The 18963-nt window shown below is 42.7% G+C and overlaps 1 protein-coding gene across 5 annotated transcripts in view; it reads right to left on the minus strand.

Annotated features, from left to right (window-relative positions):
- Positions 1–18963, minus strand: part of LOC120401238 (centromere protein F-like) — a 115449-nt gene that overhangs the window by 18980 nt on the left and 77506 nt on the right. The window contains exons 1-3 of one of the 5 annotated variants that reach the window (XM_039530947.1): positions 18768–18895; positions 7767–7871; positions 5854–5961 (exon numbers count right to left, since the gene is read on the minus strand). In XM_039530947.1, the coding sequence (XP_039386881.1) occupies positions 5854–5961; positions 7767–7865 (207 nt within the window). In that variant the 5' untranslated portion in view covers positions 7866–7871; positions 18768–18895. Of the gene's footprint in view, positions 1–5853; positions 5962–7766; positions 7872–10984; positions 11165–12832; positions 12974–18767; positions 18896–18963 lie in introns of those variants that run through there. The other 4 variants (XM_039530943.1, XM_039530945.1, XM_039530944.1 and 1 more) reach the window with 4 other exon arrangements.

Raw genomic sequence — 18963 nt, forward strand, 5'->3', positions numbered from 1 at the left:
TGAATGCTTCTGCCCTGCAAAATCTGCAAGAGTTACAGAACACAGCAGCACACCTCCTCAGTAATACAGGTTCACTTGAGTACATCAGTCCTATGTTTCACTCACTCCGCTGATTCCCCAACAGAACACTGAATCAAATCTCGGTCTTTATTTTCAAAGCTGTAAAGGAAATGGGCCCAATATACCATCTTACTCTCGCAGACTTCAGTAGCTGTGTTCCTCAGGAACAACTGTCTACACATCAGAAGTAAAACTAGCAGATGCAGCAGACAGGGCTTTTTCAGGAGCTGGCCCAATACTATGAAATTCACTCCTGCAAAAACTTAGAATGACAACTAACATCACCATTTTTCGTATTTACACTCCCCGCGCCCGCTCCCCCCCTCCACACTTTGCCCTCTGGGACAGTGGTTTTCAACCTCTTTTCCATTTGCAGACCCTAGAAAATTTCAAATGGAGGTGCAGACCTCTTTGGAAATCTTAGATATAGTCTGTGGACTCCCACAGGCCACGGCTTGAAAACCACTGTTCCGTTGTAACGACAACCTTTCGAGAACCCCTTAGACAGTCTGCAAACTCCCAGAGGTCTGTGCACCACAGGTTGAAAACTGCTCTGGGGGATATGGGAGAAATAGAAACCTCAAATAACAGATGCTAGTCACCTTAATTATTCTTAACTCTGGAAAGCATTCAGATACAACAGCAATTGGCACAATAGAAGAACTTAAAAAAACCCAGTCGCTGATGTTGCTTCTACGACTATTCTGAGTTCTCTTCCCTTTCATTTTCCTTCTAACGCCAAATTAAAGGAAAAATCTTTTAATCTACAATCAAGGTTTTTTAAAAATCAAAAGTTACAGCCAGATGCTTTTTGTGTAAATTGGAATAACTTTACTGATTTCAATGGAGCTATGCTGATATATGCCAGAGCAGGATCTGGCTTCATAGTTAGAATTTTGTTGATAATGCTAGTCTATAGTCCTTGAAAAAGTTAAAATGTACAAATCATTTGGGGGATTTTCTCTTGCTTTAAATTGATTGTATGACCAAAAAAGTACCCATTCCTCCATGAAATCTTAGAATTAGGCAAAACACACTTATACTTAGGAAGCAGCTACTGATTCTAGAAGTTCCAAATGAACTCAGATATTTAATATATTCTATTTTTTAGGACTAAACAAAGAGTCTCTTGAACCATACTACATAATTAGATTAAACAAATAATTCCATATGAACTGTAACCCTATCTGTAGTATGCTGGTGCAAAATCATTTTTTTAAACTCTGACCATACAACCAATTTTTGGCCTGGGGTCAGTCCACATGGAATCAATTGCAAAAACTGCAAGATCGGGGCCTTATCTTGTATCACAGCTATAGGTCTTGTGACAGGGTCGGGCCAGAGGGCTACAGGAGAGTGATCCTATTGGGATGCAGGAAGTGGGGAGCCCACTGCTAAAAGATCCCCCCAGCCTTAAGGGGGGGGATCAACAAGACCTGGAAACCAAGTGGTTTCAGGGGACAACTAATGAAATAACAGGGACAGACATGCTGTCAAAGGCTCAAACGAAGGGAACCAGATGGGGACACCGAGCAGAGAACCCCGGACAGCGCCCACTGCTCCTCGAAGGCATGAAGGGAGTCAGTGGACGCCTCCCAGAGGATTTCTGCCCGGTTGCGTGAATGGATGGAGGACGGGAAAGAGGCCCCACAGTTACAGGAGACTCCATCGGCCAACCTCCTCTCCCTGGTTTTATAGATGGCCATTTTAGCCAGGGCCAGGAGGAGGTTGACCAGGAGGTCCCATGACTTTGTGAGGCCACCGATAAGCAGTGCATAAATAAGGAAATGAGGGGGAAAGTGCAGCCAGAAATGCAACAGGATATCTGTGAGGAGACAGAATAGAGGCTGCAGCTTGGCGTACTCCAGGTAAACGTGCACCAGAGTCTCCCTCACGCAGCAGAAAGGGCAGGTGTCCAGGATGGGGGTGAACTGCACCAATTACACGCTCGTGCTCAGACCCCTGTGAAGAAGCGACCAACTGACATCCCCGGCGGGCCTTGGGAGCAGGGTGGAATATAGGCTGGCCCACCGGGGCTCCTCACCCTCTAGAGGTGGCAGGAGGTCCCTCCACTTTGTGTCAGGGTGGGACGCAAAGGTGAGGAAGTGCAGAGTGTGGAGCACGAGCGCGTATAGATGTTTCCTTGGCGTGGTCTGGAAATGAACCAGCTTTAAGTCGTGCAGATGGCTTATGGTGAAGGGGCAGGGAGGCCAGTTGGGTCCATGGGGCAGGGGCCCGCTACAGGAGAATGAGAGAAGGCAAATATATTAGCCCCCGATTAAGCAGGTCCCTTTTCCCTGGGTAAGATAACAGGGGCAGTTCCAGAAAAATCAGGAATTTGCTGGAACCAATGAAGGCAGGCAGGCTAATTAGGACACCTGGTTTAAAAAGGACCTCACTTCAGTCAGTGAAGGGTGCGCAAGGTGCTGAGAGTGAGAGGGCCTGCGGCTGGAGAACTGAGGAGTACAAACGCTATCTGGCATCACGAGGAAGGTCCTGTAGTGAGGATAAAGAAGATGTTGGGAGGAGGCTATGGGGAAGTAGCCCAGGGAGTTGTAGCTGTCACACAGGTGTTACACGTAACACTGTAGACAGCTGCGATCCACAGGGCCCTGGGCTGAAACCCAGAGTAGAGGGAGGGCCTGGGTTCCCCTCATTCCCCTCCCTCCTACTGGATATAAGAGGAGTTGACTTGGACTGTGGGTCCCACCAGAGGCGAAGATCCCTGGCCTGTCTCCCTGGCCCACTAGGTGGGTCAGCAGAGACTTTAGGGATTGTTCTCCTTCCTTTTCCCCATGCTGGCAAGTGATGTGGTTAGCGGAGTGAATGGCAGGTTTGAGCCAGAAAACTGGCCAAACTGAGGGCTGCCCTGAATATCTGAGGTGAGCAAATCTGCCAATAAGTGCAGGACCCACCAAGGCAGAGGAGGAACTTTGTCACAGTCTTTTAAGATGCTCCAAAAAAGGACAGCCAGAATAAGACAGTATCAAAACACAACTTCTGGTGGAAATACACTATTCTCCAACACAGAGCTTGCAGAGTTCCCCTGGGAGTCAGTAAGGCATAAATGGCACCAGTTCTTACTGATTTCCAGTTTAAATTATTAATTATTCCAGTTCCTTTGACTGGTTTGCTAGTAAAGCCTGTTCTGCTCTGCACAGCTTCTGTGTTAAGCTCACTGGAGTCCTTTTCCAAACGGTGTTTCACTGCTAATGCCTATGAGGAAAAACACATCACATTTTATTTGTAGTCATATTTAATCTATTTTAAAAAATTAAAAATTCCTGATGTCCCTTTAAATGATGAGCTCCAGAGATACCTTAGAAAACAAAGCCAAAAGAATAAGCTACGTTCTGCTTCCTCCTACAGAAAGAGAAGTTTGGAGTAACTGTTGACTTCTGTGTTGTATAACTAAGAGCAGAATTTGGCCCTAAACCTTGAAACTCAGCATGATGGCTTTAAAAAAGTGCAATTAAAAATAGCCCAAATATCTGAAAAATCCATCCTCCTTTCACTGTCCAGTCCTGGGTTCTAGATTCTGTATCATACCAAAACCAGAACAAGTTAAGGTAACACAAATCTTTAACTCAAGACTGGGCAAGGTTATGAAAAATATTTTCAGGCACATTTTCAAGTATATAGTTGTAATGTATAAATATATTCATAATTTAAGCAATAGTCATAGTACAGTCTGGTAATCATTGGGAATCCTAACCAGTGCTTTCTTTTAAGCTCAATCATAAGGGCAGCAGATTTAACACTTGCTCTCCATTTTTTTTAACATAACATATTTTGTCAAAGCGAGCACCTATTGGGTTTAGAAGATCCTTCCCCATTCCCACTCAGTCCTCAGCTGCTCATTTGAGAGGTAACATTTAGGTGTTGGACTGACGATCAGCTATCACCAAATATGCCATTGAACAGCCAACAAACAGAAAGGATCAATACCAAACTAGACTCAATTCGGTACAATCCAAATACCAAGAGATTGACAAATTACTCTACCTTTTCCACTTACTATATACTCAAGGAATAGGTTACATGTTGTGAAAAACCAGTATTTGTACATCTTAATTCCCCATATTTATGGACCAACAAAGACATTCAGCTTGCACCTCTGTCTCCATAACCACATTCTTCAGGGGCAAGGGAAATTAGTGTCGTGCTATCCTCTATCTTAAATTTATCACCTGACTTTATATCGCAAGGATAGGCAACTTATGGCATGCGTGCCACAGACGGCACACGAGCTGATTTTCAGTGGCACTCACACTGCCTGGGTCCTGGCCACTGGTCCAGAGGCCTCTGCATTTTAATTTAATTTTAAATGAAGCTTCTTAAACATTTTAAAAATCTTTTTTACTTTACATACACCAATAGTTTAGTTACATATTATAGACTTATAGAAAGAGACCTTCTAAAAACGTTAAATTGTATTACTGGCATGCGAAACCTTAAATTAGAGTGAATAAATGAAGACTCGGCACACCACTTCTGAAAGGTTGCCGACCCCTGTTATGTCGCTATCTAAACCAGGAAGTTAACAAGATCATAACTGTACCACCACCAAATTCTAACTGGTTTTCAACCTTTTTAATCTGTTTTATATCAGTCATAATAACTCCATAGTACTCCAAATTAAAAAGGAAGTAAAAAATGAGAATGAAATAACCTAGTTCCATTCTAGAAAGGAGTAGGCTTTTCTGGATAAAAACCTATAGACGTCCAAGTTTGAGTATGAATCGAGTGTTTCAAGAGTAAACCTGGAAAGAAGAGTATGTGTAGAGAAAATACTAACCACCTCTGTAGAAAAGGTTTGATTAATGTGCTCACACAGCTAGGATGACACATAGCTATGCCGGACAGCTATCGTGGACAAATTTAGAACCTCTGTATGAAGTCAGTGTAGACCATGTCTATCATAAATAAAAAAGCAGTTTTCTATTAGAGAGTGTGGATAGAAAAGAAGCAGTGCTCATATCAGAACAAGGCTAAAGGGAACGGTTGTAGGGCATTACCCCCTGATTGCCTTTGGGCCCATCTGCTACCTCAGTTTACCTTTAATCTTGCATCAAACCAGATATCACATGTGGTGATTTTACAGTAGTGCTCTCTTCCAGGTTGGTTTATTATCATAACACAAGACTCAAACATACCCTTACCAGCCTCAGTTATTCTTTTCCGCATATAATGCATAAGTTTTTCCAGGTCTTGAGCAGAGCAGGCCCATCCTTGTAGTCCCACCCCTCTCCCAGCTGGGACTTCTGCATCCTGCAAGTCCATCAATGGAGGCTTATCCCTGCACAGTTTCCAGTTCCTTGTAATTCTCTTCCCCCAAAAGGCTTCTGCCTTGGAGTTCTGGAAAATTGTCACCTGTCCTCTTCACAGGCTCTCTGCCTGGGCACTAATGAGAGAGAGTCTCTCTCTGATCTTTTGGGGCGGAGGGGGGGTCTCTCTCCCTTGAATGACCACAGGCTGCCCTTTTACCTGCCAGCAGGCCCGGTTTAGATGCATGCTTCTGTCACATGACCCTTGTATTTATTCCCGATCATACAGGGAGATGGGCTAAACCTGACAAAAGATGCAGCTGTGCCCCAGTCTTTTAATGGACCAGCTCACCCTATGACAGGAACATACTGCAGCTTGCTCTGACCTGTGATATATTTAGTTGCACTTAAATATTAGTCATGTATAGATCTTCAAACACAATAAAGAGGACAGTTAAATTTTACATACAATAAAAATTCAGCATCACCACTTCCATTTGAATAGTTCAGATATTAAAAATCCTACTTTGTCGAGTTCTGCTTGTAGAGCGTCGTTGGCTTGCTGCAAGTCCTGGTTTATCTGGTCGCACGGCAGATCCCCTCTCAGTAAGTCATGTAACTGATGAAACACTTCCTAGAAATGTAGAAGATTGGGGGGGAGGGGTAGGAGAGAGAAACACACTCCTGTTACATGTTTCTTGTCAAGTTACTATAACTATTAACACTGGAAAACGCGGGGGAGGGACTGTAAATCGCCTCTTTAAAAAGTTACTAATTACACTAAAGCGCTCTCTGACAGAAGCAAAAAGAGTTTAAAACCCATTTTTAAGTAAAGCATAAATTCTGTTATGGCCACTAATGGCCATGACTCACTTTGGCCAATCAGAGTAGCCTACTTCATCTGCTACACCAATACAGGTGGATCAAAAAAATACTAGCAAATAATGGAATGAAGCTTATATATCGATTCAAAAGTAGATCTCCATAACAACATTGAGCATTACAACTAAGCAACCAGACTAATCCCCAATAATCATGATCCTTTGGGGTGCGGGGAATTCCCTTCTTTGCTATGATTACGTTTAGCTTATTGCTGTCAAAATGTTTTTCATGAGGAAAATGCCTTAGTTATTTTCAATTTGACTTAACACATGACTGGGCAGCAACAGAAGTTTGGTAGAGGGCATTGACTCCTCCCGCCTCAGGTCTGGGGAAGCAGAACTTCACTAATGCACACCTCCTAAGATCCTTAGGAATCTAGCCCATCTCCTGCAATCATTAGGAGATGCAAAGTAGATATCCATCTGGGTATAATTCATTTTTGAGGCTTCTTCCCAGCCCCACAGTCCTTATGGTTGGGGCTCTACATGAATTTGAGAGGGGATTTATGTGGGGGAATAGGGCTATGAGGGGCATGGGACTTTTAGTAGGGGGTGTTTGGGTTGGTAAGGAAAAGAGAGGGCTGAGTGGGGGAGCAGAAAGCGGAGGAAGATAGGGAGGGAAAGCACTAGTGGCGTCTCCTGGCAACAAACCTCTCTGCCAAACTTCTCTTGGCAGCAGCTGCAGGACTCCCCTCTAACAAATCATAGCAGGTTTGTCAGCTGGAGAAGGTAGTGAAGTGCTAGTGCTTCCCCTCAGCTTTCTCCTAAGCACCCTCCTATCCTCCAGCAAGACACCTGCTCCATCCCATGTCCTCAAGCACCCCCACAGCCTGTTCTCACTCTCATTGCCAGCCAGAGACCCATCCTATGAAGTCCCCACCCTCTTGGATCCCAGTGATCCATTTCCCCAAATCTTTATGTCTCCCCACCCCCTTATTATATTCAGCCTCTCTGCCCTCAGACCCTTTCCAAAGACCCACTCCTACCCTGGGTTGGCCTGCCAGGAGCAGAAGAATGCAGGCGGGGAGGGTCAAACTCAGGAAGAAGTGAGCAAATTATTAGCAAAATGTTCAAACTTTTTTCTGATTTTATTTTTGTCATCGAACTATAAATTAGAGGTGAACAAATTGGTAGCCTGCCTGCCCAGCCTACCTTGAAGAAATACGGATTCACTTCCTCTTACCAAGTTATAACCACTAGACTACTATTATCAACAGCTAGGGAACATGGCTTTAGTCAACTTAATTCGTGGTAGGCCAGTAAATTGTTTCACTAACAAATACAGATCCATTCAAGGAACTGAGAGGGCGTGGGACCAGCAGGGCCCCATGTACCGGCGCATAAGCACAGGGCTCCAGAGGTTGCCAAAGCTGGCCCTAGGGGTACCATTACGGGGAAAAAATTCTGACAGCGTGCATGTGGGCGCGTACACATCAAATATGGAATCGTCAGCGTTTTTTCTTCTACATGGACAAATACTCAATGAACAACTTGTTCACTCTGGTAATAGCAGTCTGGAGGCAACTTTAAACTTGTGAAAAAATGGGTCTCGTCTTACCTTTTCCTTTTCTTTTATTTTCTGTTCTAAGGACCGACGATTATTTTCGACAAATTGTCTCTGATGACTCAGTAGGTCGTCCATTTTTTGCTCCAACATTTCACGCTATACAAAGTTTAATCATAAATCACAGTGATGCAAGGGTAATATTTATTATTTGTACTACAATAGCAATCCCGCCCCCGCAATCAGGATTGAAATCCCACTTTAGTAGGCACTGTTTAAAAAAAATAACAACAAAAAAAAACGACATACATACGAGGAAGTCATGGTCTCTGCCCCAAAACTGCTTACGGTGTTCCATGACTTAGTGAACACTCACACAGGTATCCCATACCAAACTGAGAACAGATTACACTTGGCTAGAAGACAAGTGTGTGCTAAAGTTTTAATAAGTGTTTAGGCCCAGGAGATAAATTCAATGCAACTTTAAATTTACAGAGAATCGGCACATTGATTGATCAGAAAAAGATTACTGAACTATTTTGAACATATTTACTAATATAATCTGCAATTCAATCGGATTTCAAACTCATGTAAAGAAGCTAGACTATAATAAGAAAAGCTCTCAACAGTCACATCTAGAGGTTATGGTGACAGAGCTATGCCAGTAACTCAGGGAATTTACAAGTAGCATCATTGTGACATCAGAAGCAGCAACCAATCAATCTTTCCTCTGCACTTTGCTATCAGTCAGTGAAGTGGAGAGGGCCTCGTCACAGGTCAAAAGTTCTCATTGTTAAATTACTTGAACATCTGTATACAAACATGGTAATAACCCTGGATTGACTCATTGTCCCTGGCCTCAACCTACTCCCAGCCAAGACCTTCTCTCAATGGGGTCCTCACAGAGGTAGCAAAGAACAGCCATTACCATACCTCTGCAGAGGCAAATTCTTAACCCCCATTCATATGATGGTATAATCTTCAGCATCCTGTATATAGGATGTAGGAAGCAGCAGAATTTTCTAACAAGCAGCAGCATTTTCTAACATTCTTAAGTAGGCAGCAGAATCTGCATGCATAGATAAAATCCCTGACAGCAAAGAGTAGGTGACAACCATCACACTTACAGAAGACATATGTGGTGGTGCCTTTCCCCACGGCAACATAACTTCTTTAATCTAAGTGTGTATGGAAGGGCAGAAAGGGGATGGGAAAAGAGTTAAGCTAAAGAGAAATATGAAGAATCGTGGAATCCATGGACTTGCATGAGCTACAATGTTCTACCCAATGCACACGGAAATTGTGGAGCTGCAACAATTGGCAGAGGCCAAAACATTCAGCTGGACTAACTTCCCCATGTTAAATAGGGTGAAAAGCCAATGATTTTCAAAGAAGGAGACAGTGGTGCTGTTAAAACGTCTTTTTATGACACTTTCAAATGGCTTTAGGATATATAAAATATCTGTGTTTCTTAGATATTTGTTATCGTTATTCACTCTACCGCAATAACAATACTACATTGCTGGCTGCCTCATTAGAGAGCTGGCCTGCTATTTGTTCAGTCTATCCGAGCAACTTATCCATAAAGGAAAACTTTTCAAGGTGCAGATCTTCCCCACAGCACACACCCACGTAACTGGTATTAAAAAAAAAAAAATGAAAAAAAATGAAAAGGTAGGGGAAAAAAAGGAACCAATCACTAATCCCAAAAGTCATAGAGCAGCAGATGATCCACTAGTTTCCATGGTTCTCCTGCTACGTTGTCCAGTATATCAATGCAGTGGCTGACCAACTAAACCAAACAACCACTTCATGCAGTGGCAAGGAAGCTCCTGCAGAGAAAGGAAGTGCTGTGCAGGCTGCTGAAATCTTGCTTACCCTATCCCATATAGCAAAGTGTAGGCCTCTTCATGGATATGGAAAGATGGGGCCAAATAAGGATTTGCCTCTTAATGAAAGGCTGGGTTTGACTGGCTTTATTTCTTTACTCTTATCAGTGTACACCTGTTTGGCATCTGTTTTAGCTAGCAAAAAAAAAATCCATTTTATATGATTAACACACGTTTGCTCCACTAATGCAAATTATTTCAACGTTTCAATTATATCAATACTATAGCCACAGAAATTTCTTGGCTTCCTTGCACTGAATACAAGAGGGCCTTTTCCCCCTTGATTCTTCTGCAGCAAAACAGAGAGGTCTTGGAAGGACCCAAGATCTTGCATTCTGAGCACTTTAAAACTCTTCAGTAAGGTGTGTGAATTCTTTCCTGTCATGGAAGGGATCCAGAGGTACCACCCGAATTTAGAGGGTCCAAAGGATAGAGAAAAAATCTGTCCTGGATCATGCAGGTCTGTGACTCTAAGTGGACAGCACTGTTCTGTTTTCTTGTTTATGTACCAGCCTCACAGACTGCAATACAGTTCTACTAATAGGCTTTATTAACTTCTGCCTGTGCTGGTGCTGCATAAGCAAAAGTATGAGATGTTTTAGCTCATATAAAGCTATTTAAATCTTTTAAGGGCATAGGGAAATGGTGGACTTAAATATACAATAGAACCTCAGAGTTACCAACTCGGGAATGGATGTTGTTCGTAACTCTGAACAAAACATGATGGTTGTTCTTTCAAAAGTTTACAACTGAACATTGTCTTAACATAGCTTTCAAACTTAACTATGCAGAAGAAAAAATGCTGCTTTCCCTTCATTTTTTAGTAATTTAACACAGTACAGTGCTGTATTTGCCGATTTTGCGGGGGGTGGGGTGGGGTAGAAGGGATGTGTCTCTGCTGCTGCCTAATTATGTTCTTCCAGTTCCAAACGAGATTTGTGTGGTTGTCTGATCAGTTTGTATCTCTGGTGCTTGTAACTCTAAAGCTCAACTGTAAATTATGGAGCCACCATTAGCAAGCACATACATAGTTAAGCTTTGTTGGAGAACTGTGTAATGAATTGTGTTAGTGAAATGTGTACTAAGTAATGTTAGAGAAATTATTATATACAATTCTGGAAGAAAATAGGAATGTTTGCTTTTTGTATGTAGTTCTGCTGCTTGAGATTGTCAGATTTTGCTGAAACAGTCTGTAAATCAGAAAACTGGTTTTGTGTCTCATCTATAAAGTTCTTGACCAAGCAGATAGCAGGGTAGAGAAGAGAGCTGTTAGCTTTCAGTAAGTCAGGTACAATCCCTCATCCCCCCACCCATCCATTCAACCAGCTAACAAGTTTTGTTTTTAATCACAATATTAATAAAATTCACTGCTTGTTCTCTCACCTTATTCTTGGCTTTGATTATTTCAATGACAGAAGACCCCAAACTCTTCATATATTCCATAGTTACTAATATAATTTGCAATTCAATCGGATTTCAAACTCATGTAAAGAAGCTAGACTATAATAAGAAAAGCTCTCAACAGTCACATCTAGAGGTTATGGTGACAGAGCTATGCCAGTAACTCAGGTGATTTACAAATAGCATCATTGTGACATCAGAAGTACCAACCAATCAATCTTTCCTGTGCAATTTGCTCAGTAACTCAGGTGATTCATAAGTAGCATCATTGTGACATCAGAAGTGGCATCCAATCAATCTTTCCTCTGCACTTTGCTATCAGTCAGTGAAGTGGAGAGGGCCTATTCACAGGTCAAAAGTTCTCATTGTTAAATTACTTGAACGTTTGTATACAAACATGGTAATAACCCTGGATTGACTCAATGTCCCTGGCCTCAACCTACTCCCAGCCAAGACCTTCTCTCAAACAACCGCCATTACTGTACCTCTCCAGAGGCAAATTCTTAACCCCCATTCACATGATGGTATAACCTTCAGCATCCTGTATATAGGATGTAGAAAGCAGCAGAATTTTCTAACAAGCAGCAAAATTGTACAAGTCAGGTACAATCCCTCATCCCCCACCTGCCCATTCAGCCAGCTAACAAGTAAAAACTCAAGGCCACAGAAACAGATGAGTACGAAGAATAAAAATTGCAGTTGTAATATAAGTACAACTGCATGCAGCCAGGGAGCGTGACAGCAAGGAATAGCTGTGTTGGGAACCACACAGATATAACTAAGTTTTAGCAGGATAAGCAAAAAATATATTAATCTGGGTTAGTTATTGTGATTTATGCAGGCGAATCTTTTAATCAGGGCCGGCTCTAGACCCCAGTGCGCCACGCACGTGCGTGGGGCGGCATTTTCCCAGGAGGGCGGCAGGCGGGTCCGGCAGACCTTCCGCAGTCATGCCTGTGGGAGGTCCACCGGAGCCGCCGGACCAGCAGACCTCCCGCAGGCATGACGGCGGAGGGGGCGCTCGTCCCGCGGCTCGGGTGGACCTCCCGCAGGCATGACTGCGGAGGGTCTGCTGGTCCCGCGGCTCGGGTAGACCTCCCGAAGGCATGACTGCGGACGGTTCCCTGGTCCCGCGGCTCGGCTGGACCTCCCGCAGGCATGCCTACAGAAGCTCCACTGGAGCCGCGGGACCAGCGCACCCTCCGCAGGCACGTCCCCCGGAGCCGCGGGACCGGTGCCCGGCAGCGCGCCCCCTGCGGCATGCCGCCCTGCTTGGGGCTGCCGGATTACTAGAGCCGCCCCTGCTTTTAATTAGGGGGTTAGAGTAGAATATATAAGGATAAAGACACAGATGAGGTAGCTTCCTCTACTGAGTCCGCGCAAAGTTACAGAACAGAGGATTAAAAAAGTAGATAATTGACATAATAGTGGAGAAGAGACAGAGGAAAAATAGCCAAGCATAGCAGAGTCACCCTGTCCCCAAGAAAGATAACTTGAGCACTTCCTTGTCTTGCCTTATCTTTTTTTGCATGTTTATGTAATTCATACATGATAGTAGCATTGTCTAAAAACATATATAATAAAGGCTAAAATAAATTGTTTAAGCCTAAATTGAAGTGGATTTGGTTTTCACCCAACAGGTTGACATTTGCATTTAAAGTGGAACTAAAAATCCCTGTTTCACAGTATAATAAATGAATCTACTTTCCAAGTTTAGCAGAGTTACACTTTAGATTACATTAATTTTTTGCATAAAATAGTTTCTTACTTTGCCAGAGAAATTTAAAAAAAAATCACAATATTAATAAAATTCACTGCTTGTTCTCTCACCTTATTCTTGGCTTTGATTATTTCAATGACAGAAGACCCCAAACTCTTCATATATTCCATAGTTACTAATATAATTTGCAATTCAATAGGATTTCAAACTCATGTAACGAAGCTAGACTATAATAAGAAAAGCTCTCAACAGTCACATCTAGAGGTTATGGTGACAGAGCTATGCCAGTAACTCAGGTGATTTACAAGTAGCATCATTGTGACATCAGAAGAACCAACCAATCAATCTTTCCTGTGCAATTTGCTCAGTAACTCAGGTGATTCATAAGTAGCATCATTGTGACATCAGAAGTGGCAACCAATCAATCTTTCCTCTGCACTTTGCTATCAGTCAGTGAAGTGGAGAGGGCCTATTCACAGGTCAAAAGTTCTCATCGTTAACTTACTTGAACATCTGTATACAAACATGTTAATAACCCTGGATTGAGTCATTTTCCCTGGCCTCAACCTACTCCCAGCCAAGACCTTCTCTCAATGGGGTCCTTACAGAGGCAGCAAAGAACAGCCATTACCGTACCTCTGCAGAGGCAAATTCTTCACCCCCATTCATATGATGGTATAATCTTCAGCATCCTGTATATAGGATGTAGGAAGCAGCAGAATTTTCTAACAAGCAGCAGCATTTTCTAACATTCTTAAGTAGGCAGCAGAATCTGCATGCATAGATAAAATCCCTGACTGCAAAGAGTAGGTGACAACCATCACACTTACAGAAGACGTATGTGGTGGTGCCTTTCCCCACGGCAACATAACTTCTTTAATCTAAGTGTGTATGGAGGGGCAGAAAGGGGATGGGAAAAGAGTTAAGCTAAAGAGAAATATGAAGAATCGTGGAATCCATTACTTGCATGAGTTACAATGTTCTACCCAATACACACGGAAATTGTGGAGCTGCAGCAATTGGCAGAGGCCAAAACATTCAGCTGGACTAACTTCCCCATGTTCTCAGGCATTCCTGCACCCCTCAGAGTTTCTCCACTAATCTCAATTCAGAGTGCCTGCAAAGTTCAGTAGCTCCACCAGAACCTCCAGTTCTCCTGGTACCCACAGAACCTGAGGGACCCCTATCATACTTCTAAGTACTACAATGTTCCCTGTTTCTTAGCTCCCCCATTGTTCTCTGCATAACACCGGGAGCTCTCTGCCAGCTTTCTTTCTTTGCATGGGAAAGATTTCAAAATGTCTTAAAGAAATTATCAAGAAAATCCCCAGGCAGAAACCAAACAAAACAAATCATTAAACTCTGTGAGTAAAGTTGACTGTACATGTAAGTGTTGTTTTTTTAAAAATTCATAATGCTGCAGTTATGAAAAACAAACAAAATGAAGCATTAGAAACCAAGGTAATTCAGAGTTAAGATCAAAATAAAAGACAGCCTAACATTTGAAAAGTAGGCAAGGTCAGGGCCGGCTCCAGGCACCAGTGTAGCAAGCAGGTGCCTGGGACAGCCAATGAAGAGAGGGGTGGCACGTGCAGCAGTTCGGTAGCAATTCAGCAGTGGGGCCGTCACTCCCTCTCGGAGCGAAGGACCTGCCGCCGAATTGCCGCCGTAGAAGAAGCGGCGGTAGAGCTGCCACCAATCGCGAACGCGGCTTCTTTTTATTATTATTTTTTGCTGCTTGGGGCGGCAAAAATGCTAGAGACGGCCTTGGTTCAGATGCAAGTCTGTGACAACTGTCAGTAGGAACACAGCATGTGTCCAAAAGACACTTTGTCCGGACATAAGATAAGCATAAGCATAAGCTGGGTCTGCATAAAAGCTTGGAGTTCTCCATCCTTCTCTTTGAGGAGATCTTAGTCTGGAATCATCTCTGGACTCTTCCGCGCCCTGTACCTTTTTCACAGAAAGCTTCTTGTCCAACATGCCAGACTTTGAAAGAGGATGTTGCTGATGAGGCCCAGGAAGCGAGGGACCCAGTACTAGCACTCTAAGGAGCAGAGAAGGCATTTACAGGATGGTTATCTGACCCAGGGCCTGAAGCTACTCTCATTGCTTTACCCATTAAGTACATCTGGAGCAGGGCTTCTCTAGATTTGCAGGTCCTGCAAGTGAAGGACTTGCAAATATGTATTTTGTCTGGGGGAATGTTCCTGGAAAATGCCAAACATTACAGGGTATAGTGCCCGTGTTTGATGGGCAGTATGTAAATCCAGGGGACTTAAAAGAAGCCATCCTGACACCAGAAAGAAATAGCTATTCTGGTTAAAAAACCAAAATGCCAATGAGCAACAACTAGCTATCTCTATCTACACGCTGCACAGATTTAAAAAGAGCCAGGTATTTTGTTAGCACTGCTCACTGCCCATGTTCATCTCAAAGCCAGGAGGCATGAGAGGAACTGAGTGGTGGCTGGCCTGCTCCACCCTTTTATGCCCTGGGTGCAGGATATGAGGACGCTCAAGGTGCATGAGACTCTGAACATGGGTGAGTGGGGTGCATTGCACACCGTCAGCAAACTGTGGAAATGGATAACCACTCGAAGGGAAAAAAGTTGCAAAGGGATAGCAGTGGTCTGTTCATTAAACCAATAATACACTGGCTTTTACAAATTGTCCTGGAGCCAGTACAAAAAGCCCTTGATCAAAACACCAGTTCAGTATGGAGATCTTATCTCGCAAACTCTTATGTGAAGGACTTGAAAACGGCACATTTTCCAGGAAGAAAGATTAGAGGCTAGAGTCACTGAAAAGGCAGAGTTGAGGTTGTTTGAGAGCCTGAATTATACATTTCCAAATTGATAAATGTTGGGTTGCAATTTACATTTAACTTAACTTTGAATTTCCCGTATTTTTAATATTTGTTATTTTTAATTACTACAAATTTATTGTAAGGCACTCTCATCCTTGACTCGAGTTTACCCAAGTATTGAGCCTGCGATAGTTTAGAATCCAAGTAACTTTCCCCTGAATTTATGGCAGTTTAGGCTGAAAATATTAAACTATATGACAGTGTCCCTTTAAGGTCACAATTGGCCACCAGGTGTCAATCTTCCTCTATGGAATATTATTGGTAGGGGCCTACGGTCCATTTTGGTCAATTTTAGGGTCATAGGCTTTTAAAAACCATAAATGTCATGATTTCAGCTATTTAAATCTGAAATGCCACAGTGTTGTAATTGTAGGGGTCCTGATCCAAAAAGGTATTGTGTGTGTGGGTGGGGGGGTGTCACAAAGTTACTGTGGAGGGGTTGTGGTGCTGCTACCCTTACCACTGTGCTGCTGGTGTTGACGGTGCTGCCTTTAAGCTGGGAGGCCGGAGAGTGGCAGCTGCTAGCTGGAAGCCCAGCTCTGAAGGCAGCACAGAAGTAACGACCCTCAATTTGAGAAACACTGGTCTCCCCCATGAAATCTGTATAGAATAGGATAAAAGTACACAAAAGACCTGATTTCATGGTCCGTTTGGACAGAAGCCGTGACCCGCGCCTGCTGGGGATAGAGAACTCCAGGGCTGTGGGCGCGGTGCTCTCTGTCCCGGTAGGCACGGGGCCGCGGCTTCTCTCCCTGCTCAGGCACTAGGCACTAGGGGCAGTAGGCACTAGGCGGCACATCAATGCACCGCTTTGGGGACCACTGACTTAAACTGACCAGCTTGAAACCCGCTATACGCGACCCTGCATTTATCGCCATGGAATTTTTGGACCCCAAACATCGCGTTTATAACGGGGTTTCACTGTACTTACAGTATTAGTACTTTAAAGCAGCCTACACATTCTAATTAGACACTTGATAAGATGCAAATTAGAAAAAAACTATTTAAAAACTGCTTATCAGGTTAAATATGTAGCAATATAAAAACATTTTAAAAATCTATTATCAAATTGGAAAAATTGAAAGGCCTTTAAAAGTCTGGTTGGCACAATTTATATTTAATTTTTGAACTTGGATAGTGGCTGTAGATCAGTTTCACTTTGTTTTTTACTAGCTTCATTTTCTTATTCTTATGCATTGGCACAACACTGCAGTGTTTAGGCCACAAATTTTGCAGAGGTTCTTTGTCAGGGTTCTCAAACTGGGGTTGCAACCCCTTAGGAGTCGTGAGGCTATGATGTGGGGAGTCTCAAGCTGTCAGCCTTCACATAAACCCTGCTGTGCCTCCAGCATTTATAATGGTGTTAAATATATTTTAAAGTGTTTTTAATTTATATGGGGGTGGGGGACTTGCTATGTGAAAGGGGTCACCAGTACCAAAGCTTGAGAATCACTGCTCTTTGTTTATAAGAACTACCTCCACTGGAATTTTCTAAAACATTATTAAAACATTTCTATTTGGTCTTAAGTTTTGAAAAAGCTGCTTCTGAAGAAAAGCTATTAGAAACCTATATTTGGGGCCAAATTTAACTTAATAGTGTTCATTTAACTTATTCAATGCATGTCTCCCTTTTGGAAGGGGCCTTTTGTAAATATCATATAGGGTCTTTTTTTCACATCACTAAAACCACTTATCTAAAAATCAAAACTGTTTTTTTCATGATATACGTGTGTGTGTTTGGGGAGGCTCAGAATCTATAGTTTCTTTTCCACAGACTTCAATGGAATTTTGCACATGAAGAACAGTAGTCATCAATTTCAGATTATTAGCATGTGAAATGAATGATCTGATCATTCTTTTATGAGGACCTATTCCACTGGTACTCTATCTGCGAACAAACAGATGGCAGCCAATGGCAGTTGAGAATTTTCCTTTTTTCGGTCACTGACCCTTCTCCCTGCCCCATCCCCTTCCTCCCCCCCCAACACCCCCCCAAAAACCCCAAACAAACTAACAAACAAACAAACAAACAAACCAACCCTTCAGGCTTCCAAAGCTGAAACTTCATCTTAGGTTTGCAATTAACTTTACAATGTGACCGTGCACATAAACTAAGCCTTGAATGAAAACTCTTCCCATTTCAACTAACAGTAAGCAAAGGGTGAGTGTTTGAATTGAGATAACTGTCCTGCAGAACAGCATTACCATTTAAAAAATGATCTTTTTCAAAGACCACTTGCCAATGATTTTGGCTTAATTGGATTAAAGCAGAAATCTAAGAAAGGAGACCCATCCATTCACTGAAAAAAAAATGGAGGATACAGACACTGTCCCAAACACTTCCAACAAGGTAACAAAATTTACTGACAGAAAATCTGAAGACCAAAGACAGAATGGCAGAGCAGAAGACATGAAATGGCCTTAAGTCACCTGTCACCTTATCTGCTGAAGATAAGGTTCTTCCTATAGTGTTTATTAAATGTTTACAAAGACTTCCAAGTGGGTATCCTGCACAGCTGCACTGACACTAGGGCTACACTACAGCTTAAGTCGACATAAGGTTTGTTGCTCAGTCGTGTGAAATTAGTCACCCACCTGAGCGACATAACTTACACAGAGTTAAGCGTCGGTGTGGACAGCACTGTGTCGACAGGAGACATAGCTGCCACCGCTTGCGGGGCCCGGAGGAATTAAGCCAACGGGAGACCTCTAGACCTCTATCCCATCGGCTTAGAGTGGCTACACTAGAGAGCTTAAGCTCAGAAGACTTCTCAGTTGAAGAAGCTCCAGATGCTCATTCTACTATGGTTCTAGTTTAAGCAGGCAAGGATCTCCCTGAAAAATGACTTCTTGATAGAACAGATTACTCTACAGAACCTTCCAAAGAATTAAATTCAAAAACACAATAAAACAAGTCAGTTTCTGAGCTCAGTTAATTTTTTCATACTGGAAAAACTTTATAAACCAAGAAAATAATTAATAAACATGTATATAGGGTTTTTTACCCAGAGATCTCCAAAAGTCTTACACATTGAGTAGGTATTTTACTCCCCTTTTATATATAAAACAGTCTTCAATGAAGTCCTTAAACACAGAGGGTTATAATTCTCTTTAAAAAAAATAAGATGTTCTTATTTACAAAGTAGATTTAAAGTTATAACTACACTTGCAAGATACCTTGGTTCTGTGTTTTTAACTGCTCGATGACGGAAGAATTACCACAATTTTCAGGGAACTTGTTGTTGAAATCTGTCTTCTTTGATCTTAAGCCACTGTGACTAGGAATTGCCTCTTATCCCCATGGAAAATGGGATGAAGTAAAACCTCTCTTTAAAGGGTTTCTTGACTGCTGGATGAAGGACAGCTGTGTGTC

Source organism: Mauremys reevesii, linkage group 3 (genome assembly GCF_016161935.1).
Source record: "Mauremys reevesii isolate NIE-2019 linkage group 3, ASM1616193v1, whole genome shotgun sequence".
Taxonomy (NCBI): domain Eukaryota; kingdom Metazoa; phylum Chordata; order Testudines; family Geoemydidae; genus Mauremys; species Mauremys reevesii.